Source organism: Chrysemys picta, chromosome 4, assembly GCF_011386835.1.
Source record: "Chrysemys picta bellii isolate R12L10 chromosome 4, ASM1138683v2, whole genome shotgun sequence".
NCBI classification, from domain to species: domain Eukaryota; kingdom Metazoa; phylum Chordata; order Testudines; family Emydidae; genus Chrysemys; species Chrysemys picta.
Genome location: NC_088794.1, coordinates 21940795 through 21956542, shown reverse-complemented (window position 1 = coordinate 21956542; position 15748 = coordinate 21940795). Strand labels below are relative to the sequence as shown.

Below are 15748 nucleotides of genomic sequence, written 5' to 3'. Positions count from 1 at the left end.
CTAGGCTGATGGGGCAAAGCCCACCCTGTTGGTGGCCATGTCATAGACAGAAGAGTATTCCTTGAGAAGGACATCACCCAGGATCCAAAGAGGTCGTCTGTTCTGAGAAGGCAAGTAAGTGATCTCAACCTCGGCCAGGTTTCTGTAAGAGAGAAAACAGACAGAGGCAGCTTCAGTGCTGTGGTTTGACTACGTAGCCTAAACCCTGAAGCTCTGGCACACACACTGGGAGATTTAAGTGGCTTTGATAGGAGCAGGAGCAGGTTCCTAGAACGTCACATTGCTAGAAGACTAACCCCATCATTTAGAGTGCTGTTAGAAAGGACAGTCTAACAGAGCTGCAACATGGGGGATAGGTCTCTGAATCTGCACCGAAACTCAGGAGAGCAGAGGGAACTGGGATCCATTAATGAGGAAGGTGATGGTCGGCACGTTCTGGACATTGCTGCAGTCAACCATGTTCTCTGGAAGCAAAGAGACAGAGGGTTTAAGTCTGTAACAAATGAGAGCAGAGGACGCCCTTGCAGTGCCTACCAACAGAGGAGATTGGCACTTCCAGGTATCGATGCTTCTATCCAACAAAGGGGAGAAACCACCCTGCTGCACTCTGCCATCACACGGGCAGCAGCTTCTTCAGCCTCACACATGCTCCCTTGTCCCCTACCTAGCACGGGAACAGCAGCAAGGTTACGTTCACCAATCCTGCTTCAGATCTCCTGCTGATTTTACACTGGGCCAGCTGAGGTTAGTCAACATAACTCCTCTGGCTTCAGCAGAGCTACATCGATGTACACCAGTCAGTGATAGGCCCCCCAGGCTTCAGTAGATTTATTTTTGATTTACAGCGATATAAGGGAGGTCAGGATCTCTCTCTTCAAATTTAAACTCAGGGAAGGACTTGCTGCACTTACTTGCAAATGTAGTTAATGCTGTTAACAGCTTTAAGCCTCCAGCTCCTGGGCTCCTCTAGCAGGGCTGGCTCTAACTTTTTTCCCACCCCAAGCAAAAAAAAAAAAAAGAGCGCCGCCCCACCGTAATAACTCTCCCCTGAGCGCCGTGCCGCCCCGCTGAAACAACTCCCCCCGAGCGCCGCCGAAACAACCGCCCCGAGCACCTTGCCGCCTCGCTGAAACAACCCCCCGAGCGCCGCCAAAACAACTGCCCCGAGCACCTTGCCGCCCCGCTGAAACAACCCCCCGAGCGCCGCCAAAACAACCGCCCCGAGCACCTTGCCGCCCCGCTGAAACAACCCCCCCGAGTGCCGCCCAAACAACTCCCCCCGAGCACCTTGCCGCCCCGCCGAAACAACTCCCCCCCGAGCGCCACGCTGCACCGCCGAAACAACCCCCCCGAGCACCACCCTACCCCGCCGAAACAAAAACAACAAAAAAACCCTCGAGTGCTGCCCTGCCAAACCAAAAATATATATATATATATATATATACACACACACACATACCCCCAAGCGCCGCCCCGCCAAAACAGAACAAGCAAACAAACAAAACACACACACACATACCCCCGAGCGCCCCCTGCCACCCCAAGATTGGCCGCCCCTTACAAGGTGCCGCTCCAAGCACGTGCTTGGTCGGCTGGTGCCTGGAGCTGGCCCTGTCCTCTAGGAATCTTTGCCTGAACACACCACAGCCCAGCTTTATGGTCTTGGAGTCCTTGTATCATGCATTGCAAAAACCCTCAGAGGACATCCTCAGCATCTGTGCAAAGCACTCATAACACCTACATCCTGGTTGTTCTGCTGAGCACCTACAGCCTCCAGGAAGTCCCCCATGTACTGCTCTGGGACGGTGAGCAGAAACGTCCTGGTGTCTACAATAGCCACCTGCCAGCCTTGGCTGCACCAGCCAGTCGCCTGCTGTCCAATAGTGAACCTAAGGAGGGAAGCCCAAGAGATTTCACTGTACACGTCTGTCAGCCACGAGAATGTCTCTGATGCAGGCTGAGCCAAGAGCACAAGGCTTCTGATACTCGATAACCTGCAGTTCAGAGACCCATATTCTATAGAGCCAAGCACTGTCACTGGCCCTGATTCAGCCAAGGACAGAAGCACTCGCTTAACTTTCAGTGCATGCTTATCTCCCTCTCTATTCATCAAAGCATGCAGCTAACTTTAAGGTCTTTCTTGTATTTAATGTCTAGGACATGCTGAAGAACTTTGTGGAACTGGGGTCTAGGATAGAAGCTTTTATCATTACTGGCTCCAAGCACCTTTTGAGAGTGTCTGAAATCCAGATCCCGATGCCAAGATCACCTGGGCCAAGTTCAGACCTCTCTTTAAGCAGTAATCCCTCCATTTTATCTTGAGGACGGCACAGATGTTTCTTCCTTTGTTCTGCCTCCTGCCCAGAGAGGATGAGTTGACACAGGGCACTGACTCCACTGATGACATCTGAAGAGGCTCCCCACGGACAATAAGAAGGAAAAGTTTATGCCCACATTGATAACAGGGGTTTGCCAACAGGACTTACTCCTTAATACTGAACTGCCAGTAACGGATGTCCATGTAATCTGACCAGGGAACAGCTGAGGGTCAACGCCTCCAACCATGATGTCCCCTCCATAATTATACATTGGCTGGCAGGAAACACGAATGGTAACAGATATCAGACAAGGATCAGATGCACAGCAGCTACCCTTCTGTGAGGCAGGGAACATAAAAGACATGGAGATGGAGGTTTAGTTGATGGATGTGTGTGAGGGATGGACAGACACAAAGACAGACAAGCAACATTTGGTGATATGGAGAATTATAGCAAGAGAGACAGAGATCTTACCGGGAGAAATGGAAATTGTAGATGGGTTCAGTAAGCTGGCCCTGCTTTGTACCATCTCCTGCATAACTGTGTTGTGTCCTGCTATCACTAAGCCAGAATAAACCATTCCCCAAATCCCATTGAAATAAGAATAGCAGAACGGGTTGGGAGGCTCATCCTCATTCAGACCAAATGCCTGGTGTTTGAGAACAATGTTCTGGACCTAGAGGGGCAGAAAATAATTGCTCCCAACTAGAATTTTACACAAAATGATGGTAACTTAATCAAATGACTGTCTCATTATTAAGGGTAAGTGATGCTCAAAAAAATGAGATGAAGCATCTCACAAAGGTTAGATGCCGATCTGCTGCTTTTCTTAACAGCTGCATATTCTTGATCTGGGGCGGGAGTTAGTGGAGACCACTGCCTCAGAGAAGAAAATTCAAGGCCACTCTATAGATGAAAAACAGCAAATGAATATCTATATCTTTATATATACAAGTATCAGGGGGTAGCCGTGTTAGTCTGTATCTACAAAAACAACAAGGAGTCTGGTGGCACCTTAAAGACTAAATCTGTTAGTCTTTAAGGTGCCACCAGACTCCTTGTTGTTTTTATATATACAGACGCTCCCCAGGTTACGCAAGACCTGACTTACACAAATTCGCACTTATGGAAAAAGGATTTTCAAGTTGCAGAAATTTTTGCGTAACATATGGGTATACGTTTCCGACTTGCACAAAATTCAAGTTACGCAAGGCTTTCCAGAACGGAACGATTGCATAAGTCGGGGGGCATCTGTATAGCTGTGGAACTTATGCCTAGTAATGGTCAGCGTAGCTAAGATTATTCCTAACTGACCCACGCTCTGATTAAGTCAGAGCTTGGCTCCATGAAAAAGTTGCACTAGTTTAACTTAAAAAGCTTTTACAACCAATTAATTAAACGACTGCAAACCCCTCGGTGAATGCTCTTGTTTCGATATACAGTTAGCTTTATTTCAATGTAGCTTAAGCAAATTAAGCCAGGCTTATGTTTCTAAGATAGTGAGGTCAAATGATTGCGATCCAAACTGCTGCTCAGCATAGAGAAAGCTCCTATCAAAATGTCAGACCAGGGGCGTGTTCTCTCTTTGCTTCAGAGGGGTTAATTTGCTGCCCCGTACCTTATATATCTGTACAGCATCTAGCACAATAAGCCTCAGTTTCAATTCAGCCCTCTAAATGCTACTGTAATATCAATATATTAAGTAATGATAATGACAACAAGGTCTCTAGGGAAAATCCTTCACCTTATGAAAGTGCCCTGGAATTAAACCATCCTGATTTTTAGGTCGCATCCAATGGACCCCACACACATTGAAGGGAACATAATAGCAGAAAAGCCTTCTAGGAATTTCTTTTCTATAGAAGTTCTTATCCCATGCCCATCGTTATAGTGTCTGAGCACCTTCTAGTAGTGCAGTAAGTGATGACATGCTTTGGACACAGACTCAACCATGTTGTATTCTGTAGTATCTAATCTCTCTCTTGCTTTCCAGGCCAGACGCCCCTTTTCACTGGTGCCCAAAGGCCAATTAGCTAATGCTGCATTCATGGCTGAGGGAGTTGTCTCGTCCATCCACTGGTAAATGACGACATTTTAGTAGCCAGCTCCCCACCAGCTTCATCACATAACAGAACCTTCCTCTGTCCTGAATCCTCAGCCATCCAACAGCTCATCAGTGCTGTCTGCTTTTGTCTGTCTGCACTGCACCTCCGAATCCTGAGCGCATTGAAGTCAATGGCGGCACTCCCACAGACTTCAATGGACGCAGGGTTTGCACAGCTGCTGCTCATGGTTTCTTCTAGTCCAGGGGTGGCCAACCTGAGCCTCAGAAGGAGCCACAATTTACCAATGTACATTGCCAAAGAGCCACAGTAATACGTCAGCAGCCCCCCATCCGCTCCCCCACCCTGCTCCCAATGTCTCCCACCCGCCGGCAGCCCCGCTAGTCAGCGCCTCCCGCAATCAGCTGTTTCGCATGCGCAGGAGGCTCTGTGGGGGAGGGGGAGGAGGGAGGACATGGCAGGCTCGGGGGAAGGGGCAGGGGCCTTGGAGAAAGGGGTGGAGTGGGGGAAGGGCCTGGGGCAAAGCAGGGGGTTGAGCAGTGAGCACCTCCCGGCACATTGGAAAGTTGGCATCTGTAGCTCCAGCTCCGGAGTCAGCGCCTGTGCAAGGAGCCGCATATTAACCTCTGAAGAGCCCCACGCAGCTCCGGAGCCATAGGTTGGCCACCCCTGTTTTAGTCCATCACTTCTTTAAGGCTGAGCTTGTGTTTCCGTATTAGGTTCTGCACTGGCAACGTGTGAAACAGTAACGAGTCTCAGGCAAAACTAAATCTGCAGAGGTGCGGCTATGAGAAGGCAGGGGCACCACGTACCACTCCACTGGTTAGGATAGTCTTGGCTAGGAACAGAACCAGAGCCTCAGGATGTCCATGCAGTGTTACAGCATGTGAGTACTATACATGGGTAAGAAACACAGAGGGCCCTTCCCTCCTTCACCACAACCACATTTTGTTACGCCCTCTCCCATCTGAGAATCTCAAAGTATATTACAAATATCAGTGAATGAAGCTTCCCCAGCCCCCTGTGTAAGCTAGGTAACTATCAGCCTCTCCATCACAGCTGTGCAAAGAAAGAGAATTCGGAAATTTGGTTTCCAATAGGAATATAGGCGGAATTCTCCATTGTTTTCATGGGTCTGTCTACACTGCAATGTAAGCCCAAGGTTAGTGGGATTCAAATCAGCTCACCTTGGCTTAAAAACTCCAGCCTTGAGCATCTACACCAGTGGTTCCCAAACTTTAACAACCTGTGACCATGAAGGTATTTAAGAAGCCAACTCAGAGTTGCTCAGAGTTCCTCCTACACAAGCATTCAGGTCTTGAGCAGTCCAGGCAAACAACGCACGTTACAACAAAGCTTAAACTTGTTCTTCATAATAATTTTAAAAACAATACTAGCTGCCTATTTCATTTTAAAAACAGCAAAAAATATCCACCTCCCTTTCCATTTCTTATAAGGAGTCTTGAAGTTTCAATCTCCTCAGTGTGATAGATATGCTTGCTTTGATCTGCTTAGGGACAGCTCTGACCGCCATTAGGGATTCCCCCCCCCCCCCCCGAGAACCCCCAGTAATATTTCGTGAACCCCAGTTTGGGAACTACTGATGGTTAACCCTATGTTAAGAATTTTCTAATCTGGGTGCAACCCTGGGGCTCCGGTGCCCACACTGCAGCACGCAAACGCGAATCAAATCAACCATTCCCTGGACTCCCCAGCACCCTACTGAAATGTGGCTACTCTAGTCCTTTGACCGTGGTGTAGAGTGGGAAATCTTGCCTGTCCACCCAGCATGTTACAGGAAGTTTGAACAGTCCACTAAGACAGCCTGCAGAGCCACCATTTTGGTCTGTGTGCTCCCATCTACCGGTGCCAGCAACATGGAGGCGGCGCCTTTTGAAGAGCTTCTGTGGCTTGCGCTTTCACTCCTGTGTCAGGAAACGGGCAGAGCTTCCATGACTTACTGGTGGACATTTTGATGGCGTTTCCTGACCCACCAAAGGCAGACTTTATAGATGGATCAGGAGGACACAGACATTGCAGATGTGAAGCGGCTGATGAGGCTCAATACAGCCGGTATAGCCGCTGACACCCCCTATGCAGACCGGCCCTTCTGGAGCAGGGCCACAAGCATAGACTGGTGCGATCACATTGTCATGCTGACCAGCAGCGGGTCCAGAACTTGCATACGGAACTTTGTGAGCAGCTTGGCCTAACCCTCCAGTGTAACAATACATGCAAGGGGGCAGCCTTGCCAGTCCAGAAGCAGGTTGCTATAACTGTCCGGAAGCAGGCCCTCATAGACCACAGAGGTTGATTTATAATAGGAAAGTTCATGATAGGATTTGTGTGTAGACAGAAAGGGGTTTGGGCTCAAGTCTGGGTCTGAGCCCAGGCTTACATTGAAGTGTAGACATACCCTAAGTGCCCAGCTCTTTCAAAAGTCTGGCCCAGAGTGGATAACAGAGGGTACGTTTACATGGCAATAAAAAACCCAGGGCATGGCCACAGCTGGCCTGGCTCAGCTGATTCGGGCTTGCGGGGCTCAGGCTGCGGAGCTAAAAATGGCAGTGTAGATGTTCAGGCTCAGGCTGGAGCCCAGGCTCTGAGACCCCACGAGTGGGGAGGGTCTCAGAGTCCAAGCCAGAACCTCTACACTGTGATTTGTAGCCCTGCAGTCCCAGCCCACGTCAGCGGAGCTGGGCTCGGAGACTCGGTACTGCAGGGGTTTTACAGCAGTGTAGACAGACCCGAAGAGGTTAATTTGCTGCTCTGTGTCCCAGTGAGTAGTGTGTGCGCCATCATAAGGTTGCAGGACCCACAAATAGACAGCTGGGCTCAACCTTCACTCAACAAACTCCAAAGACAACACAAGACCATTGGATTCACTGCAGTTTATTTGTAACGATACATTTGGAGAGCACTGATTGCTGCATGCAAGCCAAAGAAAAGCTACGGAAGGCACATTAAGAAGGATGCAATCTGTCCATATGAACTTAGTCTGATTCCGTCAGTGTCCAGCGGAAAAGAGGAAGGGGAAAGGCTTCGTCCGGTTCAGGTTGATGAACTGCTTGTCTAGGCTGATGGGGCAAAGCCCACTCTGTTATTGGACATGTCATAGACAGAATAATATTCCTTGAGGAAGACGTCTCCCAGGATCCAGAGGGGCTGCCCATTCTGGGAAGGCAGGTATGTGGGCTCAACCCCAACAGAGCAGTAGCCATTATTCTATCAGGAGGAAAAACAGAGAGAGGTTGCATCAGGGCTGTTGTTTGACTAGGCAGAGGGCTATGTAGGCTAGCCACGGAAGGCCCAGCAGAATTAGTGGCAGCTTTGCAGTGACTGATGGGAGCGGCAGCAGGCCCTACAAGCTCACAGTGTTGGAATGCAACCACCCTGTTATTTAGAGCGCTGGTAGGAAAGACAGGCAAACAGAGCTGCAGTGCAGGAGAAAGGTCTCTGCATTTGCACAGAAACTCTGACTCCCTGCTGGGTCACTGTCTCGGTGAGATAAAAGTGTTTTACGCTGTTAAAATAATACATACGTTGAAGACATAGGCAGAGGGGGGCAGTGGGAACTGGGATCCGCTAATGACGAAGGTGATGGTCGGCATGTTCTGGACATTGTTGCAGTTCACCACGTACTGTGGAAACGAAAGACAAATGAAGGTTACAACTGTGACAATCGAGAGCAGAAGCTGCCCTTACAGGACCTCCAATAGAGGCGAGTAGCACTACCAGGTATTGACCCTTCTATCCAATAGAGGGGAGAAACCGCCCTGCTGCACTCCGCCCTCCCATGGGCAGCAGCTTCCCCAGCTCCACGCACGCTCCCCTGCCTTGCATGGGAACGAACAGCAGCAAGGTTACGTTCACCACGCTGGCTTCAGATCTCCTGCTGATTTTACACTGGGCCAGCTCCTCAACTGGGGTAAATCAGCATTACTCAGCTGTGCTGTTTTACACCAACTGGGTCTGGCCCACAGATGTCGGTAGAGTTACTTCTGATCTACATCGGGGAACGGGAGATCAGGAGCTCTCTCCCCAACCTCAGGAGAGACTTCCTGTTCCCCAGATGTAATTAGTGCCATCACCAGCTTTAAGACTCTGTCCCTGAGCTCCTCTAGGAACCCTTGCCTGATCACCCAAAAGCCCATCATTCTCATCTTCTTGTGTCTCAAATTCCTCGTGTCAGGCATTGCAAAATCCCTCACAGATGTCGTCGGCAGAACGGCAAGACACCTGTTGCTCCTACCTCTCCATTGGATTCCTGAGCACCCACAGCCTGCAGGAAGTCCCCCATGTACTGCTGTGGGATGGTGAGCAGAAACGTCCCGGTGTCCACAATGCCCTGGCAGCCTTGACTGCACCAGCCAGTCGCCTGCTGTCCGATAGCGAACCTAAGGAGGGAAATACAAGAAACCTCATTATAGCAACTTGTCAGCAAAAGGAACTGCCTCTGATGCAGGATGAGACCCGGTTTTGGATACACAATAACCGGCAGCCCTAGGACCCTTATTCTATACAGCCAAGCATTGTCCCTGGCCCCGATTCAGCAAAGCACAGAAGCACATGCTTAACTCTTAGTACAAGCTTAAGCCCATCTCTGTTCATCAAAGCACTTAAGCATACGCCTCACTTTAAGTAAACGCTTAAGTCCCATTAACATGAATGGGATTTCCTCCCGTGTTTAAAGTTCAAATTGGTTTGCAGAATAGAAACCTAGGTTAGGAGCTTTTATTACTAGAACCAAAAATCTGGATCCAAACTCCTTTTAAGGGTGCCTGAAATCCAGACCTGATCCGAATTCATCCTCCTCCATGGAGAGTTTGAGTTGACACAGGGCAACTGACTCCACTAATTACAGCCAGAAAGGCTCCCTACAGACCATAAGGAGGAAAGGCTCCTGCCTATGTTAATAAAGGGGGGGAGGAGGGGAGAGGTTGCAAACAGAACTTACTCCTGAATACCAATCTGCCAGTAAACCTCTTGGGTCACGGGTGCCCATGTAATCTGGCCAGAGAACAGCTGGGTGTCAATGCCTCCAAAGATGATTTCTCCTCCATAATTATATGTTGGTTGGCTGGAAACACACATGGTTACACGTCAGACATAAGTTACACAAACTACCTTCCGATGGAGCAGGAGCTGTAACATATATGTGGATGGGAGGTGGGATGGTGTGTGTGGGGGGGGGGGGTCAATGGTTAGACAGAGAGAAAATAAACAGAGGGGTACTTATGGTAGTAGACAGACAGGACATAAGAATGGCCATACTGGGTCAGACCAAAGTTCCATCTAGCCCAGTATCCTATCTTCCAACAGTGGCCAATGCCAGATGCTTCAGAGAGAATGAACAAAACAGGTAATTATCAAGTGACCCATCCCCTGTCACCCAATGGGTGAAGAGACAGAGCAGTGGGTGGGTGGGTGATGTATAGATAAATAGAGTCAGATAAAGTGGGTGGGTGAGTTGCTATATGATATAGATAGATAGATATAGACAGATACAATGTGAAAGAGAAATGGGAAAATAGTGTTATATGTGGTAATAGAGACAGAGAGAGGGGTACTGAGAGAGATCTTACCGGGAGAAATAGAAACTGAAGATGGGTTCAGTAAGCAGGCCCTGCTTCAACATCTCCTGCATAGGTGTATAGGAGCCCCCTACTGCCATGGCAGGATAAGCCATTCCCAAAATCCCATCGAAATGAGCATAGTAGAAGGGGCTGGTAGGTTCATCTTCACTCAGGCCAAATTCCTGATTGGTGATGGCAATATTCTGGACCTAGCAGGGAAGAAAACAATTGCTCTAACCTGGAATTTTACACAAAATTACGGTAACGAAATCAGATGACTGTGCCCTCTTATGTTTCTGATCAATTCAGCTATACCCAAATAAGCCACTCTTAAACGGACATAGGACTGTCGACACTGGGGTTTGCACGGATTTAACTAAATCGGTTTAAATTCACACCTTAAGTTAAAACTGGTGCAAGTTTCTCATGTACACAAGCCCTTATTATGTCCTGTATTAACAGGGTCCAATCAACAACATAAAAATCAAATGTACAGGAACAAATTCATCCCTGGTGTCATAACACTGAAACCAATGGAATCCAATCATGGATTCATTTAGCTCATAAAGGGCCCTTAGATAAATGTCCCCAAGTCCCATGCAGTAAAACTAGAGCAACGTGTCACATATTTTAGAGAAAAGTTTTATCAGTGATCTCTGCTGTTTTTAATACTAATGCAGTCTGATGATTTTAGAGATGCCGCTCAAATGGATTAAAAAACATGCCTTATAGTGATAGACTCAAAGAGCTCCATCTGTTTAGCTTAAAGAGAAAGTTAAGGGGTGCCTTGATTACACCCTAAAAGTATCTCCACGGGAACAAATGTTTAATGATGGACTCTTCAAGCTAACAGAGGAAGGTCAAATGACTGGAAATTGAAGATAGACAAATTCAGACTGGAAATAAGGCATACATTTTTAACCACGAGGGTAATTAACCATTGGAACAAGTTACCAAGGATTGTGGTGGATTCTCCATTACTGGCAATTTTGATATCAAGATGGACTGTTTTTCTAAAAGATCTGCTCTAAGAAATATTTTGGGGAAGTGCGATGGGCTGTGTTATACAGGAAGTCAGACTCCATGATCGCGATGGTGCCTTCTGGTCTTGGACTGTGTGAACGATGATGCAGGATAGGGCGGTGCGTATTTCACTTACTGTCACCGTGTCGTAACCCAAAAGCACAGTCAGGCTGCCACTCCCGTAGCTCAGGGTGTAGGTCTGTCCATCGTTGGAAAAGGTGGATGACTGGTTGGGGTTGAACCTGGCATGATTGGCTGGATTCAAAACAAGATCATGGTGACTCTCTTGGATTTGACCGCCTCCCATCCACCTGGTGACTGAGTAGCCTGACAGGGCAGCCCTTCCCAACAGCTGACTTCCCGTGGAGTGAAAGAACAGATCCAAGAGTTAGCCCAGCGGTTTCTGCATAACAGAGATGAGCACTAATGCAAACTGCATCACCTCATTTTTTAAAGTCCGGCTTCTGTATGTACCTATCTGTCAGGAATCAGGGGCTGTTGCAGAGCCAGTCTCTGGGCAACCTAATGAGCGCAGCTGGCCTGTGGTAGGCTGCCTGGTTGCTGTGAAGAGTCAGCAAACTAGCGCCAAACATTTGCTCAAAGCATTTGCCTACGGCTATGATAGCGCCTGTGCCTCCTGCCTTGCCTCGCTCCAGGAAACCTGACTTTCAGCTCTGATTCCTAACTTGGGCTCTCTGACCCTTCGTTCTGGCACAGGGCCTCTGACTCCAGTTCAGACCCTGAGCTTCAATTCCTGACTACCACCCTCTCCTCTAACCTTTAGGCCTGACCCCTGCACTAACCACTGGGATTAGCGCTTATGTCACCAATATTATCTATCTTCTTATCTCTATTGCACCCATCACCAGAGTAGCTAAGAAATCTGGGCAAGATCCTCTGTTGTAAATCAGTGTCGCTCTTTTGAAATCAATGCACCTATGTCAATTTACATCAGCTGAAGGCTGGCCAATAGTTATGCCATTCAAAGCAGTAGTAGTCTCCCAGTGTGACTCCTTGAACTTCAGAATACACTGCAGCATCACTGCTGACGTTGTCGACGACAACTTTAGAATACCATAGTACCTTTTTATGAGGAAAGAGCGATCCATATTGTCGCCAGAGCTTAGTGAAGCGCCCCAGAACGGGAGTAGCAGCTACAGGTGTATGACAATCCCAAAGCCTGTCTGAGAGGACCAGTTCTTCTTGCCTGGTTGGAATTTGACTATGCTTCTCAGGAACAATGTACCCAGGACATGCACCCACCGAACGCTAAGGAGCCGAGCAGTACTCACTGCAGGCCTGGCTCTGGCAGTACGTAGAGGGCACCCACAGATTGGAGGAGCCGGTGTCGAAGAGAACCAAGAAGTTCTGGGGCGGAGTTCCAATGCTGATCTGTCCAAAGTAGAAGGACTGCAAAAAAGAGAAGACGTGTGGGCAGGTGGATTCCTTTGCGCTATTCATCATTTTTAAATAACATTTTGCCCTTCTCTAACTACTTCCAGCTGAGGATCCTAAAGGTTTTTAGTGCCATTAATGAGCTAAGCTTCACAAGGGGTGAGATAAGATGTTTACCATTATTCCCCTGATGCATACTGGACAAAGGAGTCATGGAGAGGGGAAGTGACTTGCCCAAGCTCACCCAGAATTCAGTAGCACAGCCAGGAACAGACCCCAGATTTCTGACTCCCAGTCCTATACTACAGTCCTAACGTCTTTCTCTGGAAATGTCCCAGAGAACATACAGCAGAGTAACAGAGCAGAAAATAAACAGCAGAACCCAGTGCCGCTTTTTCTACAAATACTTACAGTTTTCCAAGGTCTGAGAAGCGGGATCAAAACCTTCTATTGACTTATCGCCATAAAGAACAAGAAATAGGTACTACTCTAATGGGACCATACAAGCACATAAATGCATTAGGTAATTATGTGCATAGTTAGGTAATAAAGAAGGAATAGCTAGTTAGAGCTAACAACAGCCAAGGAAGAGAGAAAGAGCCTTAATACTCACATCCAGGTAGTTGGCTATTGGTTCCTCAGCAACATTGTAATTATTGAAGTAGTACTTTCTGGCTGGATCAACTTTGTGGTTCTTCAGGAAGTCCTCTAGCACTCCCTTCTCCTTCATCACCTCTCGGACAGACTTGCCTTTCCTCAGTGTGACTCTGCACAGAATGAAGAAGAGAACTCAGAAATCAGCAAGGAAAGCGTTCATCCTTCCGTCACCTGACATGATGCTGTTCCCTCATCTTGCAGACCTCTTAGTGGTCAATGTTTTACCACCCAAAGTGAGGAAGGCCGTGCAGAGGCATAAATAGATTTGCCCATATCACAGAAATAGTAGAAGGTCTAAAGAAAGATAAGGGCATGGCTTAATTGAATACAGAAATGCTGATGTCAGTCTGTTACCTATCTGGGTACTTCTATGTCCTCATCACTACAATACCGGCACTGGGATACTCACCTCACAAGCCCCTCTGAGAGATGGAGGCAAATCAAGGCCAGAATGAGCCACTTCATGGTGCTCGATTTCTCCACCAGCCGGCTCGTGTACAGAATGTGTCAGCCACCACAGCAAAAGTGGGCTGAAGTCTGTGATATGGAGTCCCTATTTTTATACCATGGGCATTGACCCCAGGATACCGCCCCCTGTTCCATTAATTGCTGACACCCAATTTCCTATCTCACCGCACTAATCCAATGTCAACACCTTCTGTGTATTTACAAATTCATTTCTTTTCTTGGGTGCTGAGATTATAAAGCAATTAATGTCTTCAATAGCAAGATCAAATGATTGAGGTCCAATAAGAAGGAAACTTCTGCTTCTGACAAAGGAATGTCTTATCAAAAAATCAACACACTGGAATATTATCTGTTTGCTTCAAACACCGTTTCATTCTTTTCAAAAACAAAGGAAAATGTTCTTTAGACTGAATGGAAATTGATAATACTAATGAAGGGGCAGTTATATAAAGTGTATAAATGTATATAAAATTTATTTTTTCCTACAAAAAATGTTAATGAAAGGGAAAAATTTTAATTTGCATCAAAATTTCTTGACCTTCCATCAAAAAGCAAAAGCTTAAACAAAAAACAGTGTAAAGTGTTTGCATTCCTTTTCTTTTGTAAAAAAAATTTTTTTTAAATCAGAATTTTATTTGGAGCAAGCTTCGATTTTCGTTAAAAAGCCATTTGCTTGTTTAAAAAAAATAAACAAACAAACAAAAAAAACTTACGACAAAAACTTTTCAACCAGCTCTAATCTGAAGTCACTTAGTGCTGGAAGGCCTTGTCACCACTAGGAAAAAGGTGTGTTCTTACCTTAGAAAAGCTAACACATGGTATTAAGGGCGTGTCTACATGGCAAATTATGGTGCAGCCAGCCAGGGTGTGACGCTACAGGCCCCATCTTGCTATGCAGTAACATCCCACGCAGACGCTGCTCCGGCACACTGAAAGTGCGAGAACGTGGCTTGGCATACTACTATTTGAAAGCACAATGCACCAAGCTGTACCCTGAGACTTTCTGTGCGCTGTAGCAGTGGCCATTACTGTGTGGCAAAAAGATGCACTGTAGATCGACGCCCTCACTTGCCGTGCAATAATTTAACACGTAGATAAGCCCTGAAATGAGGTAAAATCTAGCGAAGAAAAAGTGTTGTGATTTTAACACGTGACCAGGAAAAGGTAAACCGTAGGCTCCACCACAGTCTTAATCTTGAGCTGCTCCAACACATGAAACCTCCTAACTGCCTTGTCATCTCTAGGATTTTACCATCTCTCAGCAAACCCGAAGCAGGAAAACCCGGGATTAGAATTCTGTGGAACTGTTTTCCCAGGACAGGATATAAGCTACTCCCACTGATTGCAGCTGAGGACACTGTGTCTGACATCACAATCTGGCCCCAACTTCCTCAGGAGTTACTTCAACACAGGTAAGGCCAGGTCTACACTACCCCCCTAATTCGAACTAAGGTACGCAACTTCAGCTACGTGAATAACGTAGCTGAAGTTCGAAGTACCTTAGTTCGAACTTACCTTGGTCCACACTCGGCAGGCAGGCTCCCCCGTCGACTCCGCGGTACTCCTCTCGCCGAGCTGGAGTACCGCAGTCGACGGCGAGCACTTCCGGGTTCGACTTATCGCGTCCAGACTAGATGCGATAAGTCGAACCCAGAAGTTCGATTGCCAGCCGCCGAACTAGCGGGTAAGTGTAGCCAAGGCCTAAGTGTCATTGACACCTACTCATCTTCTGTAATATGAACTCAGGGGCCAAGAAGTCCCACAGTCCTAGATCTGCACAGGATCTCAGGACAAAGCTCATTGTGAGAACATAAGAATGGCCCTACTGGGTCAGACCAAAGGTACAACTAGCAAGTATCCTGTCGTCCGACAGTGGCCAATGCCAGGTGCCCCAGAGGGAATGAACAGAACAGGGAATCATCAAGTGATCCATCCCCTGTCGCCCATTCCCAGCTTCTGGCAAACAGAGGCTAGGGACACCATTCCTGTCCATCCAGGCTAATAGCCATTGATGGACCTATCCTCAATAAACGTATCTAGTTCTTTTTTTAACCCTGTTATTGTCTTGGCCTTTACAACATCCTCTGGCAAGGCGCTCCACCGGTTGACTGTGTGTAGTGAAAGCCTTCCTCTTCTTGCCACTTGAAATAATAGGAAGGGTGAGGCCCCCGGGAACTCTCCAAGATATCCCTGTAGCTACACAGGTGGACCTTTTTAACCCCTACTTGGCTGCTGGATCACACATGAC

At 47.5% G+C, this 15748-nt stretch overlaps 1 protein-coding gene and 1 pseudogene across 1 annotated transcript; both read right to left on the bottom strand.

Moving 5' to 3' along the window:
• LOC101953091 (pepsin B-like) lies at positions 1–5915 on the bottom strand (annotated as a pseudogene).
• Positions 5916–7295: 1380 nt separating this feature from the next.
• LOC101944783 (pepsin B-like) lies at positions 7296–13138 on the bottom strand. Its single transcript, XM_005308296.4, has 8 exons — positions 12989–13138; positions 12273–12390; positions 11117–11235; positions 9967–10166; positions 9339–9461; positions 8634–8778; positions 7924–8022; positions 7296–7606 (listed from the first exon to the last, which is right to left on the bottom strand). The coding sequence occupies exons 1-8, from the start codon at positions 13103–13105 to the stop codon at positions 7454–7456; spliced, it is 1074 nt and encodes a 357-aa protein (XP_005308353.2). The 5' UTR covers positions 13106–13138; the 3' UTR covers positions 7296–7453.
• Between the last annotated feature and the right edge of the window lie 2610 nt (positions 13139–15748).